The 27327-nt window shown below is 30.3% G+C and overlaps 7 protein-coding genes, 1 long non-coding RNA gene and 1 other non-coding gene across 12 annotated transcripts in view; 3 read left to right on the top strand and 6 right to left on the bottom strand.

The window, feature by feature from the left end:
• LOC100864419 (uncharacterized) overlaps positions 1–8543 on the top strand; it is a 48306-nt gene extending 39763 nt beyond the window's left edge. Inside the window, exons 4-7 of the mRNA XM_086911479.1 lie at positions 3637–3698; positions 3991–4123; positions 4505–4613; positions 5044–8543. Of these exons, the coding sequence (XP_086767605.1) occupies positions 3637–3698; positions 3991–4123; positions 4505–4613; positions 5044–5142 (403 nt within the window). The 3' untranslated portion in view covers positions 5143–8543. The remainder of the gene's footprint in view (positions 1–3636; positions 3699–3990; positions 4124–4504; positions 4614–5043) is intronic.
• On the bottom strand, positions 2402–7481 carry LOC147657103 (uncharacterized). Its single transcript, XR_015293128.1, has 2 exons — positions 7271–7481; positions 2402–2553 (listed from the first exon to the last, which is right to left on the bottom strand). It is a non-coding gene; the product is annotated as an uncharacterized LOC147657103 (long non-coding RNA).
• Positions 8544–11887: 3344 nt separating the features above from the next.
• On the bottom strand, positions 11888–18374 carry LOC100865162 (uncharacterized). The gene is made up of 14 exons (XM_086911488.1): positions 17933–18374; positions 17588–17658; positions 17360–17498; positions 17091–17268; positions 16921–17022; positions 16557–16829; positions 14251–16488; positions 14064–14178; positions 13780–13984; positions 13508–13694; positions 13275–13430; positions 13048–13200; positions 12859–12951; positions 11888–12793 (listed from the first exon to the last, which is right to left on the bottom strand). Exons 1-14 carry the CDS (start codon positions 17975–17977, stop codon positions 12582–12584), a joined length of 4167 nt encoding a protein of 1388 aa, XP_086767614.1. The 5' UTR covers positions 17978–18374; the 3' UTR covers positions 11888–12581.
• A 33-nt stretch (positions 18375–18407) lies between these two features.
• On the top strand, positions 18408–20469 carry LOC100872583 (protein AAR2 homolog). The gene is made up of 6 exons (XM_086911491.1): positions 18408–18658; positions 18753–19006; positions 19107–19222; positions 19332–19485; positions 19571–19843; positions 19910–20469. Exons 2-6 carry the CDS (start codon positions 18819–18821, stop codon positions 20316–20318), a joined length of 1140 nt encoding a protein of 379 aa, XP_086767617.1. The 5' UTR covers positions 18408–18658; positions 18753–18818; the 3' UTR covers positions 20319–20469.
• Positions 20450–21638, bottom strand: Apid1 (apidaecin 1). The gene is made up of 6 exons (XM_086911495.1): positions 21587–21638; positions 21371–21460; positions 21039–21122; positions 20885–20956; positions 20719–20802; positions 20450–20592 (listed from the first exon to the last, which is right to left on the bottom strand). The coding sequence occupies exons 2-6, from the start codon at positions 21452–21454 to the stop codon at positions 20584–20586; spliced, it is 333 nt and encodes a 110-aa protein (XP_086767621.1). The 5' UTR covers positions 21455–21460; positions 21587–21638; the 3' UTR covers positions 20450–20583.
• Positions 21639–22680: 1042 nt separating this feature from the next.
• LOC100872823 (mitochondrial import inner membrane translocase subunit Tim17-A) lies at positions 22681–26777 on the top strand. Of its 2 annotated transcripts, none has more exons than XM_031919410.2 (2): positions 22681–22765; positions 25885–26777. In XM_031919410.2, exon 2 carries the CDS (start codon positions 25900–25902, stop codon positions 26380–26382), a length of 483 nt encoding a protein of 160 aa, XP_031775270.1. In that variant the 5' UTR covers positions 22681–22765; positions 25885–25899; the 3' UTR covers positions 26383–26777. The 2 variants fall into 2 exon arrangements, with proteins under 2 accessions (XP_031775270.1, XP_003697856.1); XM_003697808.4 differs by lacking the exon at positions 22681–22765 and adding an exon at positions 25134–25297 and having other exon boundaries at positions 25885–26554.
• TRNAV-AAC (transfer RNA valine (anticodon AAC)) lies at positions 22688–22760 on the bottom strand. Its single transcript has one exon. It is a non-coding gene; the product is annotated as a tRNA-Val (tRNA).
• LOC100865405 (tropomyosin) lies at positions 22927–25273 on the bottom strand. Of its 3 annotated transcripts, none has more exons than XM_003697828.4 (5): positions 24741–25273; positions 24053–24373; positions 23769–23966; positions 23361–23672; positions 22927–23227 (listed from the first exon to the last, which is right to left on the bottom strand). In XM_003697828.4, exons 2-5 carry the CDS (start codon positions 24365–24367, stop codon positions 23000–23002), a joined length of 1053 nt encoding a protein of 350 aa, XP_003697876.2. In that variant the 5' UTR covers positions 24368–24373; positions 24741–25273; the 3' UTR covers positions 22927–22999. The 3 variants fall into 3 exon arrangements, with proteins under 3 accessions (XP_003697876.2, XP_086767619.1, XP_086767618.1); XM_086911493.1 differs by having other exon boundaries at positions 25175–25242; XM_086911492.1 differs by having other exon boundaries at positions 24665–24800.
• Positions 26609–27327, bottom strand: LOC100872942 (uncharacterized). Its single transcript, XM_003697809.4, has 2 exons — positions 27026–27327; positions 26609–26947 (listed from the first exon to the last, which is right to left on the bottom strand). The coding sequence occupies exons 1-2, from the start codon at positions 27164–27166 to the stop codon at positions 26768–26770; spliced, it is 321 nt and encodes a 106-aa protein (XP_003697857.1). The 5' UTR covers positions 27167–27327; the 3' UTR covers positions 26609–26767.

Here is a 27327-nt window from a genome sequence, read left to right on the forward strand (position 1 = left end):
CTCGGTAAATAGCAATCGCGTGCGATCGTTCTAAAATACTCGGATTATCGTTCCCGCGATCGTTCGATCTTTCGGTTTTCAGCGTTCCAATCGAAAGAAAAATTCGGAATTACTTATTTTTAATTTAATTTGGTTACGTAGAATTTTCCCTGGATTCCGTTTTTTTTTTTTTTTGTTTTTATTATCGTTACATTAAAATTATTTTTCTTACTTTTCATCGTAAAATATACACACACACACACATATATATATACACGTACACACAGATTTTATTAAAAGAAACATATTTTTTTATAGACCCAACGTCAGGAAATGGGCTCGAACGGTGGAAAGTTAATGAGATTTTCTTTAATTACTTTATTACGACGTTTAAGTATATAATAACAGAAAAAAATAATTGAAAAAGTTTGTTCAAGATCATCTTAATGATCTTTTAGAAATAATAAAAGAAAATTAGTTTACGCTAGACTAATCGCGATTGTGTCAGGTTTAAGAGTTTTTTTTTTTTTTCAAGGTCATTGGAGTCTATACAATTACAATTTTATATTCTCTTCTCATTTTTCCCGTTACACGCAACGCAACGCAAAATTCGTTTAAAATTCGTCGAAAATTCGAATCTTTTTTTTTTCTTTTTACTTTTACACCTGTGCCTTTTTACGCACCAAATTTTCTTATTTCTCGAAACGAATTCCAGCACGAATTTTCCCAGAATCTCGAAATATTCCCGACGTATGCCCGACCACGTGTACCACCATGAATGAAAGGATTCTTCCCGTTGAACATTGAACACGGGTGCCGACTTTTTTTCTCGACTCACGCACACACACACTTTTCCACGGTTGAGAATCGCGTTGTGACATTGGAACTGGAACAATCGGAATGAATTCGAGGCGAGAAAGAAAGGTTTCTAAGAGGAGGAGGAGAATCGTCTATCCTTTCGTCACACTAATCCTAGGTTACGTGCCGATGACACGTACCTAGGAAAATTCCTACGAGAATCCCATGGAAAACCGTCTCCATGGAGACGATTCGACGAATCCATCTTCCTTTATTTTCTTTTATACAGCGATCATGAACCGACACGTTCTCTCGACGCGATCTCTACGCTCTCTGTGGTCAAGGAGGTTAGGTTAGGTTAAGATAAGTTTCCATAGAAACCGCGGTAGATTTGAATCCTTTGATCGATGCGATTTCTTTTTTCGTTTAAAAAGAAAATAAAGCGAAAGAGAGTTTTTTTTTTTTTTTTTTCCCCCAGTAATAAATTTCACTAGAAAACTATTCCATTATATTTCCGTTATATTAACGTGTTCCAAAAATCGAAATAAAAATCGTTAAATCGAAGAATCGTTTTATTTAATCGTGAAAATTTCATTCGAAATTTTACGAGGCAAAAAAAGTAATCCGTTGACCAACTTTTCGTGATTTATAAATCATTTTTTTTTTTTATTATTATTATTATCTCCATCGCAATTGAATTACCAAATTGATACAAATCGCGAATTAAGAATTACACGATCTAGCGTCAAGCAATAATTCCAGTTTCAAAACGAGTATATATATTATAAATATTATTACACGCACATTTTTCATACCGTGAAACCGTGAAACGATACATCAATTCATCCCACCCGTCAAACCCGCCATTCTTTACACCTCGGATATCGCCAATTAATTCATCAGTGATCGCCCAACCGACCGAAAACGACGAGACGAGAGAATGAACAATCTCGTTGAAGGCCGATTCCCTCCTCTCGTACGTGCTACTTTTTCCTCGTTCGCGCTCCTATAATTTCCGCGGAACGAGCAGGAGGATTCCGTGAAACGGACGGAGAAAATTCCTTCGGTGGAAAGTGGTGGATAATAAAACGTTTCCACTTTCTTGCGTTGCGTCGTGCGCGCGCCTCCGTCACGAGGAGGAGGAGGAGGAGGAGGATGACATTTCCTAACAAGATCACTGACCCAAGTATACCATTCTTCGACGCGTCACATTTTTCAGTTTTATTCAAACGAACGATCAGGTTTTATACTCGAATTTTAATCCGGAATTGAACACAAATCCGAATAAATTCGTTTCGAAGGATAAGAAAATTTGTTGCGCGCGAGATGAACGAAGCGAATATTCATCCGATGATCGTGGCGTACCGTGGCTTACTTTCAGCGCGCAGTTTATCGATCTAATCAAGAGGCCTTCGAGCAGATTTCCCAAGCGATCCGCGTTTAATTATAACGCGACGTCGAGGATGGTCTCCTCGTGTCGCATTGTATTGTAAATGAAAAAGATCGCGCAAAATTATCGTATCACACGAATCGATCGATTTATAACCTAAAAAAAAAAAAAAAAGGCCACTCTTTGTCATCGTGTATAATAATTTGAAAAGCGAGTGAGAAACGTTGTGAAGTGTTGGAAATGAAAAATAATATATTTTATTACATACACGTAATATAATTTCTCCTATACATCCATTGTGAAAATTGTCGCCATTGTAAAGTATCGGAGACCTCGACATCGATCGATGATAGATACCTTCCGGAACGATTTGCCGGTATCTCGAGCTGAAAATACGGCAAAAAAGAGTTAACGTTTCGTTGCGTGGGAGTAACGGAAGCGTTGTTGCTCAAGTGCTCGCGGCACCGCGAAGGAAAAGAATGAACGGCTTGCTGAAACGAGAGCTACGGCGGTGCGCTTATTACATCGCGCTGTTCAAAAAGTTTCGAGCGATCTTTTGTTTATTTTTTAATTTTACAAAAAAAAAAAAATATTCTTCCTCGTTTCACGTAAATTCTGGAAAAAATTCGGGAAAAAATCTGATCCTTATTCGAGTTGTTCGAAACGAGCGGTGTACACATTCGTGCGTCGGCGGGGAACAATTGAGCGTGTCGATCTCTCGTTAATTCGACGGCCACGGGTTTCAATTAATCCGTGAAATCTTTCCTTTCTTCGATCTCGGCCGTGATTTCGGTTAATTAATTCCGCTCCAAGGGCGAATCATCGTTGGCGGGATACCGTTCGACGAAATCGACCGTGAGAATCTTTTTAATTACAGAATCGATGATACGTTTCAAACCAATAATCTTTCCTTCCCTATCTCTCATTATTTTCCTTCCAATTCTCTCTCTCTCTCTCTCTCTCTCTCTCGTGTTTTCTCCCTTTTTTTATTTATTTTTATTTCTCTTTTTTGATAATAATTAAGAGCGTACTAATTGGGCGGTCGTGGAACGATCGCGTACCCGTCTGATTAATGCCCGATACTAAAAGCGTTCCGTGCCTAAAGAGTAGGTTTTATAGCTTCCTGGATTTCTTGCCGCGTTTTACGGAAGTGCCACGTTCGAACAATAAAGCCCGCCATATGCATTCCGCTCTGCTCTTCTATCCGGTTGATACACCTGCACCGCGAACGCTCTTTAATAACGCACGAGTTTTAATAAAATTCGTTCCATCGATTATCCAATTGACGTGTTGGACAAACGTTCTATCCAAATACTAAAGTCTAAAACCTAAGACCACCAAAGTCTAAAAGTATATATCCAATAATTGCGAACTCGCGTTCATCTAATAGACTAATATCTAATGTAATGTAGCCACTGTACCAATGTATGGTAGTGTCCGATCTAATGGGATACATAATTTGTTTACAGATGCGCCAACGGTTATATCGGGCAGAGATGCGAGTTTAAGGATTTAGATGGTTCCTATTTACGTAAGTATTCTCTCCGTTGTATTCCCGCACGCTCGTCTTATTCCATTCTGGAAGAACGTTTCTTATATACGCGTGTATATAGGCGATGTCCATGCAGCCATTAAACGTCGAGCGTGTTATAACGCGCTCACGGTTACAATGTGTTCTATCTCTTTCTCCTTCCTCCTTCCTTTTAACCGTCCATTTTCTCGAAACGTGCGAGCGTTGCGGTTAGCAGAGGCGAAGAGGGGGCAGGAGAGGGTGCGCGCGCGACCGAAGAAAGTGACAACAAAGTTTTTTTTTCTCGTTACAGCCTCCAGGCAACGTGTAATGTTGGAGACAGCAAGCATCGCCGGCGGTGCCACGATAGCAGTATTCCTGGTCGTTATCATTTGCATAGCGGCTTACATCCACTGTAAGCGAAAGCAAAAGGAATTGCGGTCGAGGTGTGTGTAATTTGTGTGTAATCTGAAAAAATTTATTACACAACGATTTATCGAAAACGGTAATTGGTTGTAATATCGCGAAAAGCGAGATCCGATCTCTCGTTTCGTTCTCATTTTCGCGAACAATGTTGGACATTTTGATTAAAGCGTTAGGCAGAATCGGAAATTAATCTAACGAAGATGCAAAATTATAATCTAACTTGCAACCATTTTTCTTTTTTTGTCCTTCCTCTTCCTCGATCGTACTGAAACTCGACTGTCGAATCGAATGTCGTTCGAGTCAATGTTTTCATTCGAGCGAATGAATAACATTGTATATTATTATATAGTCGGGCAAATGGACGGAATTTCACATTCGACGATTTATTTCCATGCCAACAGTAACTGCGTCGACACGGTGGATGGTCCTGGCCGAGATCCGGAGTTGAGGCCGTTCAGCAACCGTAGCCGCTCCCTCATGATCTTCATGACCAAGAATCCCAATAGCTCGGTAAACGCAATACAATACGCTTATATCGATTTTTAATTGTAACGAAAAAATGTGGAGAGAATCACTTTGTTACGTACGCGATGTACTTTGAACACGATTCCCTTGATAATAGCCGTGTCACTCAAAGTACCAAATAATAATTTCTAATTTTCCAATCGTGTCTCTCGTTTATTGTTAAAACAATTCAATATATAAATATAATGTAAAAATAATGCAAGGTGGAGGATGATCTGGAATATCTGATAAACTTTCTCTCACCTTCACAAATGAATAAATTTTAAAAAAGTCTGTGGGAAACGGCACAGTGACCACAGATCTTTGAATCTTAAGTAAGCTTAAATATCATTACGTTGAACGAGAGGTTAGGGAAGTAAGAGTAGTATTTGTTGTTTGAATAATAATAATAATGCAATTTCTTCTATATCGACAGGCGGCTATAGAGCAGACGAGAATGCCCGGATGGAACTGTCCGGAAGCGGAGTCAATGAGAATGGCGTCGATCAGCGAAGGGAAGCGTTCGAATCAATGATAAAAGGATACCCGGTGCCTGATAATTCCACGACACGGCGAACCGAGGCGTCCCCCACATTTCGTGGCTGGGCCCCCGTAGAGATCACCGACACCGACACGTCGTCGACACGGAAGGGGAAAAGAATCACTTTCACCTTCACCTCTGCTATCTGTCTCCGTCCATGGACCACGTTCTCGCGATTATTAGGCGGGCATTTAGAGTGGAAATACAGGCAGAGAAAAATGGAGGAAAATCCGTTGTGAACGCGACCACCAAACAGCAACACTCTTCCGCGAATTTTTTTTTCTTATTTAAGCGAGCCTTTGTCGTTTTCGAATCTATCCTGTTCTCTCTACCGAGAGAGAGGAAGAAGAAGAAGAAGAAAAAAGGAGAGGAAGAGAAGAAGAAGAAAAAGAAGAGAAGGTGGAGGAGGAGGAGGAGCCTCCTCCTCGTGTTCGTTCGCATCGGAGAAGGCCGATATATATATATATATATATCGATATATAAGAAAAAGGAAGAGAAAAAAAAAAAAAAAAAAGAAACGATCTACTCGCTGTATAAATCGATACGTGGATCGGGATCCTCGGGATCGATGATCAGGGGAGGACAAGATAGATCTAGAAGAGCGTAGGATTAACTGAAAAAAAGAAGTACGTAACTTTAAATAGCTGGGCCTGAACAGCTGGAAGAACAAAGGACAAGAAAGTAGAAAAGAAGGGAAGCTTAAAAATAAAGCCTCTAACTACTACTGAATAGGTGACTCTCTTAATAGAAAGGGGAAAAAAGAAAGAGGTGTGAAGAGAGAAAGAGAGAGAGAGTGAGAGAGAGAGAGAGAAAGAGAGAGAGAAAAGAAGTACATTTAGCGCGAACGTGAGAAGGAGAAGGAGAAGCGTAAAATAATTTGTTCCTATCGGAGATACGAGATATATAGTTTAGAACAGACAATAATAACCGGAGAATAATTACGTAACGTTATATTTAGCATCGCTATTAAGATAACACGTACCAGTTAAGTTTCGAACGAAATAATCCATATTTTGCTAAGTAGAAACGTTGCCACGTCCTAGAAACATTCTTCTTTTTTTCCCCTTTCCTCGGATCTTTCCTTCGACCGAGGAAATTTCCTTCGCGCGGAAATAAGCTTTCCTCCCGCATGGAGGGGGGAGGGGAGTGATTTCACTTTTGCTTTTTTACTTTTTCTTTTTCTTCTTCTTTTTTCCCTCCCACACCCTGTTCTCCGTTTCGTCCGATTTCGTTCGCTTCTTTTTTACACACACACACACACACACACACACACACAAAAGTTTCTCACAAAGTTAAATCTCTTCCATCGAAACATGGAAAATAGAACGAGTCACTTATACCACATATATACCAAAAGCAGTTTAACAGAATGCAAATTACGTTGAGCGTATATTACCTTCGTCCAAGATGAGAGGAGATTAAAAAAGTGAAAAATCGTGACCTTTATATCGTTCGTTTTTCGTTCGATGAAACGATATATATATATATATATATGTATATCGAGTAAATCGAGCATAGCGACAATTCGACGTTGAACCGCGACGTGATTAGAGAACAAAAAAAAAAACTCGAAAGTGTTCTTCTCACTATAAAATGTTCGTTCAACAACACATACGTAATTATTTATTTGAAAATCTAATTTAAGTATATATATATATATATATATATATATATATATGTATGTATGTATCATTTTCGTCCGCACAACTGTGTAACTTAATTTAAATTCGCGTGTGACAGAGATACGGAAAAGGGACTCGAGGATGGTATCTCTGCTCGGTGGCGTGTTCAAATCTAGCAAGAAAGAAGCTAAGTAGCGTTCGGTTAAAAAGAGTCGATTGAGGATCGATCGAATCCTAATAATTACACTATGCACGAGTCGCGGTGGCGTTGGATGGAACGAGAAAAAAAAAAAAATCGACGAGAAGCGTCATGCCACGTATCTCTGTTTCTTGCCTCTCCTCTTGTAAATAGTAAATTATCTTGGATAATATATATATATATATATATGTATATGTATATATGTATAAAGACCAGCCGACTCGTCCCCCGTGTTAAATTTATTATACAACGAGCGATTGAGTCATTGTAGCGAACAAACTACAATTATGACGACGCTAACCTGGTTTCCCATTCCTCTTTCATGGCGACCATTGACGAATAAATTTCATCGGGAGACGAGTCTGGCAGAGATTCATCGTAGTGGCGGTGCGCACTTTTTCGAAAAAGAATGTTACACGAACGATGTTGTCGCGAAGAAACTTTTCCTTCGAGTCTCGAGAGGAATCGAGGAATCGAAAATGGCATCCGTGACGCCACCGCGACGCCATCTCGAGAGTTTCTGGGAGAAGCACGATATATCGAATGGGATGGTCGATCCTGATTTGTACATTTGTAGATACTGTGCCGTGGAGTGAACAAGCTTCCAAACGCTTTCGAAGGTACGGAAAAGATGAATAGTCGTTCAAATCGTACTTCTTCTTTTTTTTTTTTTTTTTTTCTTTTCTTTTTCCCCTTCTCGTGTCGTCTAAAACGTGAGAGTGTCTAAAACGTGTGTCGCGCGAGATCATGACCCGACAAAGCCTCCCGGTTTCTTTCGTCTCCCGTGTTTTTTCTCTTTCGTCTAGATCGAGGATTCGAGGTATCGAGGAAGCCGATCGAACGAGAGAAGAGAATATAATCGATATTACGATATTGCGTGGAATTCAGGAAAAAAAGAAAAAGAGGCAGAATTCGAGACGGGAAACGCGTGAAGCTAGGTGGCCTAAAGTGTATTTTATTTTATTTTTATTATTATTATTATTAATTATTATTATTATTATTATTATTTTGTCACGGTTTACGAGGCCGTCTTCGTAATTCGTACGGTGTAATTTATTATAAATAGTCCTAATTAACGTGAAGAAATCGTAGCGTGAAAGAAAAAAAAGGAAAAAAACTCTTAATTTAATTATCCCCCCAATCTTACTTCTCTCGTAACTTTGTACTTGGTTCCTAATTTATTCTTACATTATTATTACTATTACTATTATTATTATTATTATTACTATTACTACTACTACTACTACTACTACTACTACTACTACTACACTACTACTACTACTACTACTACTACTACTACTACTGCTACTACTATTATTATTATTATTATTCTATGTCCCCCCTTTAATTAATTGTCACGGTTATTATTATTATCATCATTAACTTACTAATTTACGATTCATTAAGTTACGATCATTTAATTATTCTCCTTTTATTATTATCATCGGATCACGATTAATCAGTTTATTCCTTAATCGCTATTCGCGTTATTATTTGGTTAACACGGTTATCTTTTAAGGACACGCACTTATTATTATTTATATTAAAAAAAAAAAAAAAAAAAAAAAAAAAAACGAACGAACGAACAAACGAACAAAAGAGGAAGAAAAAAAAAGCAAGAATGATATAGTATATATATATATATATATATACACATATAAATATATATATTATATTTAAAAAAGAGAGAGAGAGAGAGAGAAGGAAACGAAGAAAAGCACGCAATTTCCGACGCGAGTTTAACTGTGAAAAATCGCGCGTGACTCGATGAAAGAAGGAAGCTCGCGTGCGTGTTCGACAAAGAAGGTCCCTCCTGCGTTGTTCTTCGATTTAGAAGAAGTCATTTTTTTTTTCTCTCTCTTTCTTTACAATTCGTCTTCTTTAATCAATCAACAGGGACAAAACATTAATTCCGCGAAAAAACACGTAACAATTCGAAAGGATGAAATTCGAGTAATTGCTTCCGAACGATCGTTATCTGTTCCTCTTTAATAATCAATCGCGATTTCGATCGTATCGAGACGACACATACGTTCGAGCTGTTACTCGAACCCGTCCGATGATCGTCGAGCAATGGGAGGGGGCCTTCTTAATAATGTTACGATCGTCGACGTAGGAAACGTTCATAGGTAGATTACGAGTGTCTCAGCATCTTTAAAAAAAAAAAAAAAAAAAAAAAAAAAAAACAACTTAAACACTCTGTCACGTCCGAGTGATTGCTCCACGACGACGCGATCGTCTTCGTATATATATATATATATATTTTTTTTTTTTTGCTTTTAAATCTCTCTCAATTTAAGTGCAACCGATCGATCGAGGCGAATTTTTTTTTTTTTTTTTTTTTTTTTAATTTTTGTCATTTTTCATTGATAAATTGTCGATAGAGATTAACTTAATATGAAGACGGGGGGGAGGAGGGGAAGGGGGGGGGGATATAAGAAAAGAAAAGAAAAGAAAGTCGAGGTCGAGAGCGATGACTCGGGCCTGGTGACTTTTTAGCGACCGTTTAAGCGTAGACAGTGGTGGCATTTTAGTACATCAGACAGCGCCGTGGCCGCGTGTATCGCGAAGATCAAGACGAAGAAAAGAGTGGGGGGGGAAGGGTGGTTGGGAGGGAAGGGGCGGGGCGGGAGAGGGGCGGGAGGGGAAGGAAAAAAGCAGACGCGAGAAGGATACGTTGTATTCGGTCGAGGAGGAAAAAAAAGGAGAAAAAAAAGAGAAAGAGAAAAAGAGAAAGAAAAACAGCTGAAAAGACAGATTCGAAAGAAATTTCGATTTCCATTCGCATTTCGGGTGATGGACGGTCACCGAGGTCTCGTCTCGTAGAAGAGAGATCCTCCTTGGGAGTTGGTTTGAGATTTTTTTTTTTTTTTCATTGGCCGGGTCGATCGGAATCGATCTCCCCGGAACACGCTGGAACCGCGAAATTCGCAGCGGAAGAGGACGATTGTTCCGATCGACAATTCGGCTGTGTGTCTCTCCGCTTCTTCTTGGCCGCCTGTAACCCGATCTTCAACGATACTTTTCTTATCTTTGTTTTTTTTTTTTTTTTCTGCATCTCGTTTGCGCCTTTCGCTTTTCGTCTTAATTCTCTGTTTTTCCTTTCTTTTTTTCTTTCCGTTTTTTTTTTTTTTTCTCCCCCTTAGTTTCTTCTTTTTGTTTTAATTTCCGGACGGAAATCTTCGCGCTCCGAGGACAGCGCGAAAGATCTCCAAAGTGAAATTCGATTTCGTTATTAATTCCTTTTTTTTTTTTTTTTTTTTTTCTTTTCTCTTCGTGAATTTGCGTGCGCTTTTTTTTTTTAATATGACGGCGGATGGTAGGTACCCCGTCCGACATTACCAAATCCGTACTTTCTGTCGCGATATAACGCTGTTCGTTGTAAATGTACCAAAGACAATGTCGATTAACTGACAAAATAAAGGTAGTTTATTTATAAAGATGAATAGGAGGGGAGTGTGTAGAGGGATAGAGATAGGGAGGGGGAGGGAGAAAATTGGCAGGAGATAAGATGTGGCCCGTACGCGGAAACGCGTGTGAGTCCTCTTTATATAAAAAAAATAGGAAGGAAGAAAAAAAAAAAAGGAAACATTTCGAACGGTTGAGGATGAATGAACGAAAATGATAACGGGGATTTAATATATGAGAGTTGTCTATCCAAAGGAAAAAAAAAAAAAGAAAAAATGAAAGAAAAAAAAAAAATAAAAAAATAAAAATGTTGCTAAAGTGTCATTTAGCTAGAAAGATTGATCACCGGATCCGCAATGTTGCATCGAAACATTGTTATTATTTTTGTAAAGAAACCATGTACATGTATTATTATCTTAGCGTGTTCTGCGTATGGAAGCTTACGATATGTTGATTATTACTATTATTATTATTATTATTATTATTATTATTATTATTATTATTATTATTGCTATTATTTCTATTATTATTATTATTTCTATTATTATTATTGCTATTATTATCTATTTTTATTATTATCTATTATTATTATGATTATTATTATATTGAAAGAGGAATAAAAACTTGTAATCTTGTTTCCCGAAATGGTTAAATAGTATAAATTAAGCGAAATCATATAGTATGTTCATATTGCTCTTATCATCCTTTTTGAATATTTTCCCGCCATTCTTGATCGATGTCCCATAGGCTGCGCCACTGTTCTCCGCGTTCCTTTCCCTTGCGATTAGATGACAATACGTGAGGAAAATAAGTATCTAAATATAGTTTTATAAAACTTTAAAACACATTTATTATATATTAAAAGATAGATAAAAAAGAATTGAAAGAAAAAAAAGAAATGTTAAAATATAACATAGTTGAAAGTTTCATCGGAGAAAAAAAAAAAATACATATATTTAAAAATTATTTTTGAAATTTAACTACATATTACTTCCGGTACCGTAGATTCGATTGCCATGAATTGGTAATTTGTGCATGTCAAAAAGTATATTTAAATTCGCGTTTAAATTAGTGTATTAATGATAAATTATTCAAAAAATTGATTAATCTCAAATGACACTATGCAATTTTTGAAATTAAAAAGTTTTTGTGGAAAGTAAGTAGTTTAATGACAAAAATTAACTATCATCGTATAAGTTAAAATAGGAAAAATTCATATTTGAATTCAATTCATTTAGATTTGACAAAATGAATCTTTAAAATTTCATCAAAGAAATAATTACGGACAAGAAATCTATAAGCTATATAAATTATTACTTAATATTCATAAATAAATTTTAAATTGATATGTTTGATAGGCTGCTATTTTATAAATATTCAAATTTAATATTTCATTTCATTTCATTTTATTTTATTTTATTAATGTTATATAAATGAAATTTATTCTATTTAAAATTTTTATTCAAAGAATATAGAAGGATAAGGAAACTATTATTCAAAAGACAAAACATAGAAAATCAATCTTTTATTTTATGATATAACAAAACGATCTTTTTTTTGTTTCTAATTTTTTTTTTCTTTTTTAAGAATTCAAAATAAAAACATTTACACAAAAGCTTAAGTATAGATGAAACGCCTCACAAATGATATTGTGGAAGCTTGCTTATTTCACGTATGGAATTGCTTCTTTGGTTTATCAAAATTATGTTATTAATTTGAGCCTAATGCTCTTCTATACGACGTGTGTAATATATACATACATAATACAGTAATGTTTTAATTTAAAAAAAAAAAATTACGCATATAATGTACTGTACACTTTAGAAAATAAAAAGGAAGGAACTACATATTAAAATTAAAGTCAGTTTGTTACGATAAAATTTAAGTTATATAAATAGAAATAACAAGAAAAGTATTGTTTTTGCATTATTTTTAGATTGATGTAAAAAAAAAAAATTAGAAAAAATAGGAGAAAACTAACGATTATTGCCACGATTAATGTTAAGTTTTAAGAAGATTAACGAACAAAAATCCAAATATATTCAAAATTAACATAATATAAATATTAAAGAAAAAATTTTTAACCTATTGAAAAATAACAAAAAAAAAAAACAAAATTTTAATTAATATAAATTATCTTACAATGAATATCACACGATTTCCATTATTCGTTAGAAAAACTATACTTTAAGTTTACTCATTTTCTAAGAATTCAATAATAATTTGTTCTTTCTTAAATAAGACTTCCAGAAATCTATATCACGCATATTACATAGTCCTTTGATCTGTTCTATCGTTCGATCATGCAATGGTACAAATGAATTCCATTTTAACGTATTCCGCGTCACCTCTTCAAATTTATGTCTTACTAAGCTTAATAATGCCGATACAACCCCTTCTTTTTGTTCATCCGATCCTAATTATAAATAACAATTTAATATTATATTTTAAACATAAATAAAATAGATAATAAAAACGTACCTTCACCAGAATTAATTAAATCGCACAACTGTTCTACAATTTCACCAACTGAATTATCTTTATCTTCTATTGGAAATACTCGCATGAGATTGCCTATAATTACAAATTTTATAATAAAAATTATAATTTAAATATTAAATTATAATTAATCAAATTAATGAAATTGTTAATTTGATATAGAATACTTACCTAGAAGACAAAATGCTCGATACGCACTGGGAAATTTATTATTAATAATCATTGATAACAATGCACCCTTGATAATATGCTTGTACGTCCATGCAGTTCCTTCTCTTTTTGCAAGAAGTATAATTGCGGTTTCTACTTCACCGTAACACTTTTCTACAAATCAAATAATTATTTAAATAAATTTATATAAATTGAAAATATTAATATTAATTATAATTGTTACTCACCTTGAAATGCTATTAGAAGTTCTTTGAGTAGATCTTGAGATAACATCATTTGATATTTATAGAATACTGATACCAAGTTTTTTAAGGCATTGAGTTTAGGAAAATCTTTACCTTGTTGTATCAAGATTAGATGTGCTATACATTTTGGCAATAATTCTAATAACAAATAGTAATTGATTAAAATATCGTAACAAAAAATTTAATTCTAAAATTATTTAGAAAGTTATACCCACCAGTATTTACGTCGTTATTCTGTCGAAATACTTCTGGCCAACAAGTGAACACCGTGTATAAAATAATTATCGCATTAAGTCCCAAACAATACAAAGCATCGCAACAAAATATTCTTATTTTTTCTCGATCTTTTTTAATTCGTGCTAAAACTGTATACATTCTAGCAAGAGATTCTACAGCATATCTCTAAACATAAAATTAATTACATAAAATTAATTAATTATGTATTCTAATTTTATATAATTTTAAAATAATAGAGAAAAAATTGAACCTCTATTGATTGATTAAGTCTGAAAAGTTTATACTCTATTCCAGCCTGAACGAATGGAAATGCCATGCATTTTGACTTTTCTAAATCAACTAATAATGCTGATATCCTTTGTTGTGATTTTGACATTAATGGTGCAGGTGGTGTATGGTTTTTATCTAAATTTATATTACATTCTTGATCTATACTTAAGAAATCTATAATTCCTCTGAAATTGCATTACATATATATATATATATGTTATATATCATGTTAAAAATTGATTGTTAATATGATATAATACTAACTTTGCTATAATACGATCGCTACAAGTAGATTTTAATTTTTCAATTACATCCCAATGTATAGAATTATGCCAATCACTATCTATAAGCCTTTGCAATTGTTTCCTCACGAATTTATCTAAAATAAATAAAACATATTTTCGATGAATTTCATACTTTTTTAATAATCAGTTGATGGAAATAATTTTACCTGTTATTAGAAAAACATGTACAAGTTTTTTATAATCATTCTTCTTATTTTTATATTTATTTTCATCAATATATTCTTTCAAATGTGTAAGTGGGCCATGTATTTTCACTTTATGTTCTATACTAAAATCTTCTTCCCTTTCAAGGACATCGCTAGATATTTTTTTAGTTTTTAAATTTTCATTTACATAATTTATTTCTAAAATATCAGTGGAAGACTTATTATTAGAATTTAACAATTCTTTTTCATTCATATTATCCATTTTATTGATTTCTTTTATATTTAAAGTATTATTTTCATATTTATGTTCATTATATTTACTTGATTCAGTCTTTATCTCATTCTGTTCAATTGTTTCTTTCAAATTATAGTCAATATTATTGAATACAGTATCAGATTGATTACAATTATTCGTATTTGTTTCGAATGAATTTTTATTATCTACAGTACTTAATGAATTTTTAATGTCAGAAATTGCTATTATATGAGCAAATATAGAACTATCTTCTGCATTTTCTGTATTTTTAGAATGTATATTTGAAATTATTGTTTGAGAATTTTCTATCTTATTGCTATCAATTTCCTGTAATTCATTGTTATCTTCCTTTACTTTGTTTGAATTAGTAGTGTTTGCTATATCTTTTATTAGTTGTTTTTTAAACTGCAAAGTATCATTTAGTTTTTCATGTTCAATTTTAGGTACGTGTGCAATACGAGACTTCTTTTTAGGTATGTAATCATCTTCTTTAATTATTTCGATATTAGAATCTTTTTTTTGAGATATATTAGAATTTTCATGTTCATAATTGTTCAAATCTCGATGTTTTGATGTCAACAATTGACATGAATTCGTGATTTTATTGCGTTTCTTTAAATTTCTTAATTTTTTCAACAATTTTTGACGATTATTGATTTTTTTTATTTCACGAAAATTACTTATTTTTCTTTTCCTCGCTAATTGTGTATTAGAATTATTTGTTTCAATTTGAGCCACAAATTCTTCACATTGTGATGTTTTTGATATATTTGTATGTTCAATTTTTTGGATATTTTTATCGAATTGTGACGAGATATCTAAAGTATTAGTTTTTTCAATTGGTTCGATAAATTTTACCATATGCGATACTGTTTTTACTGGAAATTCATTTATAAGTTTAATATTTCCAATAGAATCTGATGCATTTTCTATGGAAGATTTGATTTCTGTCACATTTTTCTGTTCTATTAATTCCGAATATATTTCAGTATCCGTTTCAAGTTGTATTAGTTTATTAGATTCAATAGAATCCGATAATATTCCTGAGTCAGTTTCACCTCCTACTGATTTACTACATTCAACTGTATTTTGTACTGTTTCTATTTCAATTTCATTTATATCTGTATTATTAGAATTCGATAGTGAACTAGAACTTTCTATATGTGATATGCTTTCACATTCCGAATTAATATTTGTTTTACTATTAGAATCGTTAAATTCACCGAAGTCTGCATCAGATTCACTGTTTGATTTTTCTAAATCTTTAGTTCTATTTAACGAATTGTCCGATTTATTAAAAAGTAAAGAATATCGATATTTACATTTTTTAGATTTTTTCCGAACGGGACTTTGTTCAATTTTTTTTCCAATTGATTCAATTTTCCAAGAATTGGTATATGTACTTTGCAATCTTTTACGTTTTAATTGAGATAATTTGTATTTTTTCAATATCTTGTGCACATCAATGTTTTTTCTTTTCTTATTTTCAGAAAAATCAATCATTTTCTTCCATAATTCAATGAAATTGAATTGCATGGAATTATTTATATCATACATGGACAGAGTATTTGGATAATGGTTATGGCAACAATTATTACTCTGATCACACTTTTTTTTATTCAATTTTCTTTTTACTTTCTTTTCTAATGTATCAATCCTCTTTTGTAATGAGGAAATAATCGCCAAAGAGGAATCTGTTGTTACAATATTTGCACAAGAAGTATTGTTATTAGTTTTATTTGAATTTATTAATGACAAAGAATTAATTGATCTCGATTCAATATAATGAGCACTTTGATTCATTAAATTTGATGTTGGAGAAAAAGTATTACAATAATCTGTATGATTTAATGAAACTGTATGAGGAGGTAATAAATTTGTAGAATTGAAATTTATATGACTATTCTGATTTTGTGAATGTGAAGAAGAAGTATCTGACAATATCGGTAAATTTTCTGTTTTATATTGTTCATTGTTTATATCTAAAAGTATATAAATATAAAATTATTATTAAATCCATTATTACACATTAGACAATTTAATATCTTACCTATTGATATTTCTATAGGAGATATAGATCTTTTTGATGGAGATGAGATTTTTTCAATCAATTTTGGGCATGAATTGCTCATAATTTTACATATTTTTTCAAGGGGAGGCGGTTCTAATAGAATTTCGCAATTGCTACAAAATACAGGATATAAATCATTCTTGACATTATAAAATTCGTCGGTTAGTACAGATTTTTCAGTAACTTCTGGTTTTTGTATTATTATATCTTTAGTCAATGTTGTATTGATTCCAACATCTTTTAATTTTGTTTCTATAACAAGAAATCAGATTATATCATTTAAAAATATTAATATTATCATTTATCATATTAATTATTAAATTTTTAATTTTATTTAACTTACTATTTTCACATTCTGTAGATAATTTTTTTTCTATTTTTTTCATTTTCATATCGTATGATTTTTTAACAATTTTTAATTCCTGTTCCAATTCTTTGATTCTTACTACAAAAAGAAATGAACTTTTTTTTTTTTTTTTCAAAAAAAATATTTAAATTTGCATTATAACATACCTTGAAGTGAAGATTTTTCTAAGTCATATTGCATTATTTTGTCATTTTGATTTTCCTCTGTATCTTTTATTTTACAAATTAATTGTTGTATGTATTGTTGATCAGCTGATGCTTTTATATTATGATCATTTACTTGTGTAGTTAAAGTTTCAATGTTTTTCTTATATTCTGTATTTTGCTATAAATTAAATATTAATAATTCTAAGTAATGTAACAACATTATCCAGAAAAAAAAAACATTTTACAAATATGCATATCTTTCTACTTACAAGTTCTAATTTAATAACTTTTGCTAAACTAGAATTATAATTACACGTTACTTCTTTTGTTTGTTTATTTAATGTATCTACCTCTTGTTTTAATCTATCACATTCTTTTAATTTATCATTATATCTTTTAATTAATTCGCTGAAAATAAATAAATTAATCAAAAAGATAGTTGAAATAAGTATTGCATATGGAAAAAAAATTTAGAATGAGTACGTTAAATAACTTACTGAGTTCCAGATATTCTTTTTTTTAACAACAAATATGACTGTGTTAATTTGTCTAAATCAGATATGCCTTCCTGCAATAAAATAAATATTTATGATTAAAACCTAAAAGATTTGGGAATGGAATAATAATGAATAAAAAATCTCCTTGAAAAATATTTAATTTATAGTTAAAATATAAATTTGCATATATAAAATGCAATGTGAAACTTTCAATTTATATTGAATTTTTTTTAAATAAAACATAATATTAAATTTATAAATCTAGATATAACCTTAAACTAACCTAAATACTCAGTATTATTAGATGTAATTTAAAGAAAAAACTTTTAAGAATAAAATACTCACTTTGGCAGTTTCATTTACTTTTAAATCTGGAAGATTATTATCCATGTTAATTAAAATGACAATTAGTATTGTTTTAGATTTTTTTATATTTTTAAACGCCGATCAAAAACACGTTTATCCGGCAGTCGTTTTAATGTTTACAGTAACGGTTAGAATCCCTAGATTCACTATAAAACTGATATTACAAATGAGGTATAGAATAGACCTAACTTTAAATGACATTTTTATATCATGTTTTGAAATATTCGTCACACAAAAAATTAAAATATTTGATATATTTTTTAAAATTTAAAAATTTATAATTATCATAGATAAAGAGAGAATATTGGACTATGATTAATCTCAAATTATTTTTGAAAATCTGAATTTTAATTTAAGTTCTTAAAAATTAAATTTTGCCTAGAAGTTTAGAATTCATAATTTTTTATTTTATATGACAATTAGTTTAATCTGTTCGCCGCTAGATGACACTACTATGTTCTTTCTGAAAAATTTTCTGAATAAGTTAATTAAATTATTAAAGAGAATATTTAGATTAAACATAATTAATCTCAAACTTTTTAAAAACTTAAGCTTTAATTTAAATTTTTGAAAGTTAAAAAATCGTGAAACTTGTATTTTTCTATTTCTAATGTTATTTTTATGCGATAACTAATTTCATTTATTCACCATTAGATGGCTATAATATTTCTGTGTCCGTGTTTTATACAATTTTCAGAAACTATTGTAATTATCAAATGAAAAAAATATTAAATCATTATTTTAGATATATGAATAATAAATAATATATACATAATACACATATAAAATTTATATGTAGAAAAACAGATTCGGTTTATAGTTTTTTAATCATTATAAATCGAATTTTATAATTTTATAACCAATCATGGGAAGTGAAGGAGTAGAAATGGATCAAACTTTGGCACAAAGACTTTTTTTTGAAGGTGCTACGTTAGTTATATTAAATGTACCTAGTGGCACAGAATTTGGAATAGATTTAAAATCGTGGAACACAGCAGATAAATTTAAAGGTATTAAAATGATTCCACCAGGCTTTCATTATATCCATTACAGGTAAGTTTGTTGTAGTAGTTTTTTGTTATTTTTCTTTTTCATAGTATTTATACATCTTATTATTAAAGTGTTATATATTTTTATACATTTATTTTTAAAGTGCTATAGATGAATTTGGAGAAGCAAAACCAAAAGTTGGTTTTTTTCATACATTTAAGAAATCTGAATTTTTAGTTAAACATTGGGATACAACAGAAGAAGATTTGAGTTCAGAAAGTATGATGATAGTACTATTATTATACATATAATGTAATATAATTAGTATTAAAAAGCATAAAAAAAAATAAGATTTTTTTACTAATATAATTTTATTTTTTATTTAAAGTTGTAGAACAAGAGACAGTTGAAAGATTGAAGAATAATTTGAAAGATTTAGATAGATTTCTAGGATGTTATCCTTATGATATATGGAAGCAGTGGAAAGAATTAACAAATCATATTACTCCTTCTCTTGTTGAACGTTGTTCACCTATATGTGGGTATGTTAATTTCATAAGTTAATTATACATATTAATTGTTAATATTATTATATTTATTTTTTTGTTAATAAATTTTGTATTTTAGCTTTGTAAGATCAGCTTTAGAATTAGAATATTGTTCTGATGCTACAAGGCCAAGAGGTGGAGAATCAAAACCAAAAAAAAGAAGAAGTGGAATTACTGTAGAAGAAAAAGAAGATGAACTTCTTCCTGATATGAAACCTAAACCTGGTACAGAACTTCGACTTTCTAAAATACCTAACAAACAATATCCAGATGGAGCATCACCAACTGAAATTACAAAATATTCTTTGGATTCAAGTTATATATTGGATATTATTCTTAAGGGTTTAACACTGTAAGCAACTGGTTAAATATTTGATTAGATATTTATACTCTATTATATTTAATAATATTTTTCTAGTCCTATAGAGATAATTGGTGAAATACAATTGACATTTGTCTGCTTTCTTGTTGGACAAAGTCTTGATGCCTTTGAACATTGGAAAAAACTTGTCTCTCTCATTTGTGGTGCTGATTGTGCAATTTCGCAACGTCGCGCTATTTATGTTGAATTTATGAAGGCAATAGAGATTCAATTAATGCATGTACCTGAAGATATACTTTGTGATATTGTAGCTAATAATAATTTTATTTATCATAATTTACGTAAATTATTTGCAAATATTGAAATTAATTCTGAATTAGATGGACGTCTGAAATCTTATACAAAAAGATTTAGCGAACGATTATCAACAAAATTTTTATGGGATTTTTCTAATTTGCAAGAAGAAACTGAAGATGATGCACCTGTCGTTGTTTTGTTAGAATAAGCTTGTATATATAATAATTATAACTTGTATAAAAATACTGTTTGATATAAAAGTAATATAATTCTTGTATATACATACATTGCTAATTTTTATGTACATATGAATAATTGGTAAATATAAAATTTTATAGATTTTATAGATTTTACAATAATAAGATCAATTTTATTTTAAAATTAACATTAAATACAATATTTTACAATGAATTAATTAAAAATATTTTATTAGATATTTGATATTTCATTTGTGAATTGCTTCATATTCTTCATTAGATTCGCTAAAAAATAAGATTAAATACATATAAAATTCATAATTTTTAATAGGAAATTAATATAAAATTTCATAAATAAAAAATATTGTCATATTATTGAATTTGCAATGCAATTTATATTTAAATATTTACCGGATGAGGTGGTCTTGGTTGTGGAATATATACTGGCCGATTATTACCGGGTTCAGCTTCCGGTTCAGCTTCACGGCGAAGACGCTATAGATAAAAATTACAAAATTTAACGTTAAAAATTATTATATTATTGAATTTGCAATATAATTTACATTTAAATATTTACCGGATGAGGTGGTCTTGGTGGTGGAATATATACTGGCCGATTATTACCGGGTTCAGCTTCACGGCGAAGACGCTATAGATAAAAATTACAAAATTTAACGTTAAAAATTATGATATTACTGAATTTGCAGTACAATTTATATTCAAATATTTACTGGATGAGGTGGTCTTGGTGGTGGAATATATACTGGCCGATTATTACCGGGTTCAGCTTCCGGTTCAGCTTCACGGCGAAAACGCTATACATAAAAATTATTATAAAATTTATTACAGGATACTATTATATTATTAATTCTTCAACAAAATTTATAAATATTTAAATATTTATTACCATATTTCTTAAATTCACGTTAATTATGTTAGAATAAAAACAACTTTTTTATCTTAATTTAATTAAATTAAATCTGTTTAAATTATAATACATTCGATAATTATCAAATATATATTATAAAGAATTTTTTTTTCAAACATATGTCTTTGATCTTACCACAGGTTGAGTAGGCGGATCTGGATTGGCAAATACCGCGACTATAAAGGTAATAAGAAGAATTGCTAAGCTAAAATTCTTCATGATTATCTGGATAAAAACAAAAGAGAAGAAAATAATCGTTACTTAACAATCATTAGAGAATAAGTGATTTTTATTCAAATCATAGATTATATATTTTTCAAAGTGTTTCTTAAGAAAATAATTATTTCTTACCTAATAATAGTTGTTAACCCGTAACCAATTCTATGGATGAAAAGATACTGATACTGAACATAGCGATTTCTATCGTATTTATACATATTTTTTGATTTGTCAATCTTTATTTGCATAGGAGTTCAAGGTTTGCCAATACTCATTTGGGAATCACCGTTGGGAATAACATTTATGATAAGATTTTTTTATGTTCTTTTTCTTCCTTATTTATCTTTCTGAGTTAGTCATGTCAATAAGTCATCTTTAAGTGTGACACTTTTTCTATCCTTTTCTATCAGCTTATTGTTAGAAATATTATTTATATTATTATAGTAGAAATTAAACTGTCCATCAGGTTGATACTTAATCAAAAACTTTTCTGGTATAGATATGTATAATTGGCAAATTAATTTTAGCCAAATCATTAATAAGTGTGTATTAACAAATTAAAAATCGATAGATAAATAATTAGATGTAAATATTAATGCTTTTGCTGATATCAGCGTATCGAATCATTAATAATTAATAGAAAAATTATTCACGAAAATAATTTTATAAATTTTTTTATGAAAATATATGTCAAATCGATCGTGGCATTTTTCGTATATAATGTGTTTCAAGCTGTAAAAGAATTAAAAATTGACAAATCAAGTGACAAGTTATCTTCGTTTTTTGCTCGATTAACAGGTTAATTTGTTTTATGACATTTTTTTTAAAAGTTAGTCGAATAAAAACTACTATGATCATTTTATAGATTAACGTACGATTTTTTAAATGAAATATGTCAAGTATATATGTACTTATTATTTGTTGTATCTTTGTGAGTATTGACCGTCTGGAAATTACCGCGAATTTGCGATAAAGATTTGCAAATATAAGATTTTTTTTGAATTGAATTCTTAGATATATTTAGTTCAATAATTCAATTTATTTTCATGTAAATAATTTATAATATTAATTCGTATTTCATATATTATTGTTAAGTATTATAAAAAATTAATTAGTACCTGAGAAAAGTTTCATAATTAAATATCTCTTATTTAATTAATATTTTTTATTAATGTATTTAATTATTATATAAATATTATTTTATTTCTTTTATTTTTATAGAAAAAAGTAAAATGTTTCCGCCCAGGATCGAACTGAGGACCTTCCGCGTGTTAGGCGGATGTGATAACCACTACACCACGGAAACTGTTGGTAAGTAATAGTAACTTTATATATATTATACTTAAAATAATTTTATTATAACAAATAATGTTTTAATAACTATTATTAAAACGTTAAATATTGATATTTAGAACTTAGTTCCTTTTTTAATAAAAAAAGTTGGTTAAAAAGAATAAAAATATAACTGTAAATTATCTTTTATCTATTTTTATTAATTTTATACAAATTATATTAATTTAATACAAAACAATTTAAGGCATATTTTTATTTAGAATCTGTCTGCACATTAGCCTCAAGCGCCCGTTTCTCTTCTGATAACAATGAAACCTTTTCCTCATATTTTTCTCGTAAATCTCGGAACAGACAAAGTTGCGTCTCGTATTCTTTCTTTAAATCCGCATTCAATTTCACCGCAGCATCCATTTTATTAATCATTGTATTGTATCGTTCCCGTTCCTCTGAAATTCGAGCCTCCATGTCATCCACTTCTGCCTGTATCATTGCACAAGAATTAAATTAATTTTTTTTTCTCCTTCTCCAAAAATTTTAAACGTTCATATAATTAAATAAACACAAATAATTTAAAAATGATAGTCATTCCGATCCGATATCTCACATTCATTACCTGCAAGTGCTTTACTTCCATGTTACGAATTTGCAACAGACTTCTAGTAAGAGATTCTACTTCTTTCAATGAAGCAACTTGACTGTTCAATGCGCTAATCTGTTTCTCTTGATTAGCTACAGTACGAATACGATCCTCTAATTGCAACGAAGTCTGAATAAGTTTGCTCTTCAACTGGTCTACCATCCGACGAAGCATCGCCTCGTTACCTTCACCCTTCAGCAAGGTATCGTAGGACGATTGCAATTCGGTTAACTTTTTCTCCATGCTTTCAAATTGTTTTTGATAAGAATCTCGCTCGATAGACACTTTCTGGAAACAGAAAAATTATTTAAATTCATTAAATTTATCACGATTGCTTATTACCTTTAAAAGATTTAGACTGGATCGATCTTTTTTTATTCATACCGAAACTTCATCTTTCAACTTCAATATTGTAAGTTCATTTTCATTCGTGTCCTGCTCATCCTCTAATTTAATCTGTTCGATCTCTGAGATAAATGATATTTTCTCTTCTACCTTCTGAACATCGTTATTCTCATTTTGTCTTGGCGAGAAAGCGAAGCAAGTGTCTCCTGCCCCTATGGACGTTTGTTGAACATTTGGCTGGAAGATAAATTTTAAATAAAATTAATAAAATCGTCCCAAGTTTATTATTTCATTTTAATTCAATAATATACATTTTTACTTACCGATTGCTCATTCTGCTTTATGATTGTTACACTATCCTTCTCTTCTTTTTCCACAAGCGAGATTTCACTGTCAACATCTTTTACATCTTCAACGACAGTCTGATTTATCTCTTTAATAGGCATTTCTAAGATCTCACTTTCTGTTTGATACAATATCTTACATTCCGTGTCTTGTATCGGTGCATCTTGTTCCTCTGTTAACGAGGCTGGATTCTCGATCTCGGTTTCGTTTTTTACATTATCTGTTATGGACGTTGCCGATTCAGATAGATAGGAGTGTTGATCAATTACCGATTTGAGCGTCTCGTCTGACATTTTTATCTGCAAGAAACGTCACTTTTATACATATGCGTACGTAGCGTGTAAAACAGAGGAAAAACGAATTCGTTTCTAATATATTTTCACTGTGTTCATTGTTATCTAAATTACTGGCCGAACAATTTTCTTATGCACAAAATAATATTGTAATATTATATATTTTTATTATTTGATTTTATTTAGGGTAATGCGCGCGATCGGAGTCTAAATTTTTTTTATTTAAATTTAGTCCTAATATCTGAATTCGTAGCTATGAATCTTGAGGTACGTTAATAAAATCAATTTTTTAATTACCAAAAAGAGATAAGATACAATGGGTTAAGTCTTAAAAATTGATGTTTTTCTTTATAATAATGAAAATTTCTATCACCTGAAAGAAAACGACTGGATATCCAGGACTAACAGAAAGTATGATTTATTTTTGGACATTGTCCGCTTGATTCTATTTTAAACTATCATTTAAACGTTTGCCAGTCTAACATTCAACGAATTACAAGCCGTATTGCATTTAAATCGAGTACATAAAACTTGTCATTGATTGTTCGAATTATATTATCGATTATACGGTTATTTATGACGAAATATATGCGTGTATTAGAATCTGTTTGTACACAATTTTATTTCGAAATATATTACATATCACGCAATGTGGATCGGAATTAAAACATTATTTCTACAAATGAACTCAAGTATAATTATGAAAAGTGCAAAGACAAAATGATTTTATGAAATAATTATAAAAAAATATTTGAATTATTTTTTGAAAAATTATTAATTGTATTAAATTGTTAAATATTTCTTTACTTTTATATAATTATAAGAAACTTTTATTTGTATGGAAATTCATTAACGTAGTTACATTCACCACAGTGTCGTGCTCGAGGCATTTTCTTCCTCGGTAACAGAAATTTTGAAACGAATTTTATGGTAAATACGTAAAGAATTTTTATTTTTGTAACGAGAATAAGATTTTTAAAGAACGTATGTCAATATTTCGAATTGTTATACACATGTTATTTTAATATGCACGAAAATTAATCACATAACCTCATTTATGCCATACATTATTTTGCTTATATTTCTTTCTATGCTCTATATAGGTACATATAAATACATTATTTTTACGTAACATATTTATATGAATAAAATAAATATGAATAGAGTATTAAAAAAACATTACTATCAGAATAAAAATTATAATAAACTATGTGGTTAAAGGTTATTTTTAATAAGCATCTTTATTGCACTTTATATTGAATCAAAAAATTTAATATACATATAGATTAAATATTTACACTCCCTTTTTATTAATTGTTAAATTTTTTTTTCTAATTATTCGTAATATTTTCATAATATATATAATTTATTATATCATAATATCGATTATTTTACATATATATTATGTGTTATATATATATATATATAGACAATAAAATAATGATAACTTTATTATTATTATTAAATTATTTATTATTTTATGAGTTTAAATATTAAGAAATATTTCTTTTATATAGAGTATCAATTGAGGAATGGAAGAATACGCAAGAGAACCATGCCCATGGCGTATAATAGATGACTGTGGTGGTGCATTTACCATGGGTGCCATTGGGGGAGCAGTATTTCAAACTATTAAAGGTTTTCGTAATGCACCCAGTGGAATAAACAAAAGAGTTTTAGGAAGTCTTACAGCTATTAAACAAAAGTCTCCTATTATTGCTGGAAACTTTGCACTATGGGGTGGTATGTTTTCCACTATAGACTGCACATTGGTTCATCTTAGAAAAAAAGAAGATCCATGGAATTCCATTATTAGTGGAGCAGCCACAGGTGGAATATTAGCAGCAAGAAATGGTTTACCAGCCATGGCTGGAAGTGCAATTATTGGAGGAGTATTATTGGCTTTAATAGAAGGTGTAGGAATATTTATTACTCGTCTCTCTGCAGAACAATTCAAGCCACCGTCATTTACTGAAGATGCAAATCCTTTAAGACAACAAGGTCATCCATCGTAAAGCATATAAATATTTAGACATTTTAAATTACACACCACTAATTAAGTACAAATGTTTCATATTCTCTGAAACGATAGTAGTTGAAAGCTATCATTGCCAGTACATCAAATTTGTATAGACAATTCTTCAACTCCTTGATTTAAGAAATAATAATAGTTTGGTTTTTATTTAATGCTGTTTTTGTACTTTTATTTAATTGTTAAAACGTATAATAAGGTAAAACATATTAAGACATAGAAATTTATTAATATGAAGTATATTTATAAAATGAATTAATATATTTTTCAGTTGTAAACAAATTTATCAAACTGACAAAATTATTAATAACAATGTATGTATAAAATGTATAGTTTTTAATACTTTTAAGTTACAAAAATGATTCATTCTAAATATCATCTTCATCTTCAATTTCTTCCTCAAAATGTTTAAAGGCTGATGCTACAGACAAGTCTAATGATTTGTTTGTAGAGTCTTGTTGAATATCATTTTCAGGTTCACACGAAGAGTCTTCTGTTGTGCCTTTTAATGATTTGTTCATTAAGCCCAATAAATGAAGTTGTTCCACCTAAATATTTTATATTATATATAAAATAATTTTTGTATTAAAACGAATGAAAAAAACAATTTTAAATATCATATTTACCTGTAATCTGTGTACTTGATCATCAATTTTTGTTAATATCTTTTGAAGAAGTTCTTTCTCCTGTTTTAATTCTCTTTGGAAAGCTAGTAACTCATTGGCACTTATTTTTATACTATCCTCCAAATCGTCGGTTTCTTCCATTTTTGTTGACTATTCGATCATATTCTCTTCCGAAAATTTATTTTACTTAATTTGAAGGTTATGGCACAGACGAAGTATACGATAGATTAATGTTTAAAAATCGAACTTTATATTCTATGGTCTGAAATATCGATTGTGTAAAAGAATGTTTGGTATGCCCT

This window comes from Apis florea, unplaced genomic scaffold, assembly GCF_048593485.1.
Source record: "Apis florea isolate Af1SG1 unplaced genomic scaffold, ASM4859348v1 contig_32_pilon, whole genome shotgun sequence".
Taxonomy (NCBI): Eukaryota; Metazoa; Arthropoda; class Insecta; order Hymenoptera; family Apidae; genus Apis; species Apis florea.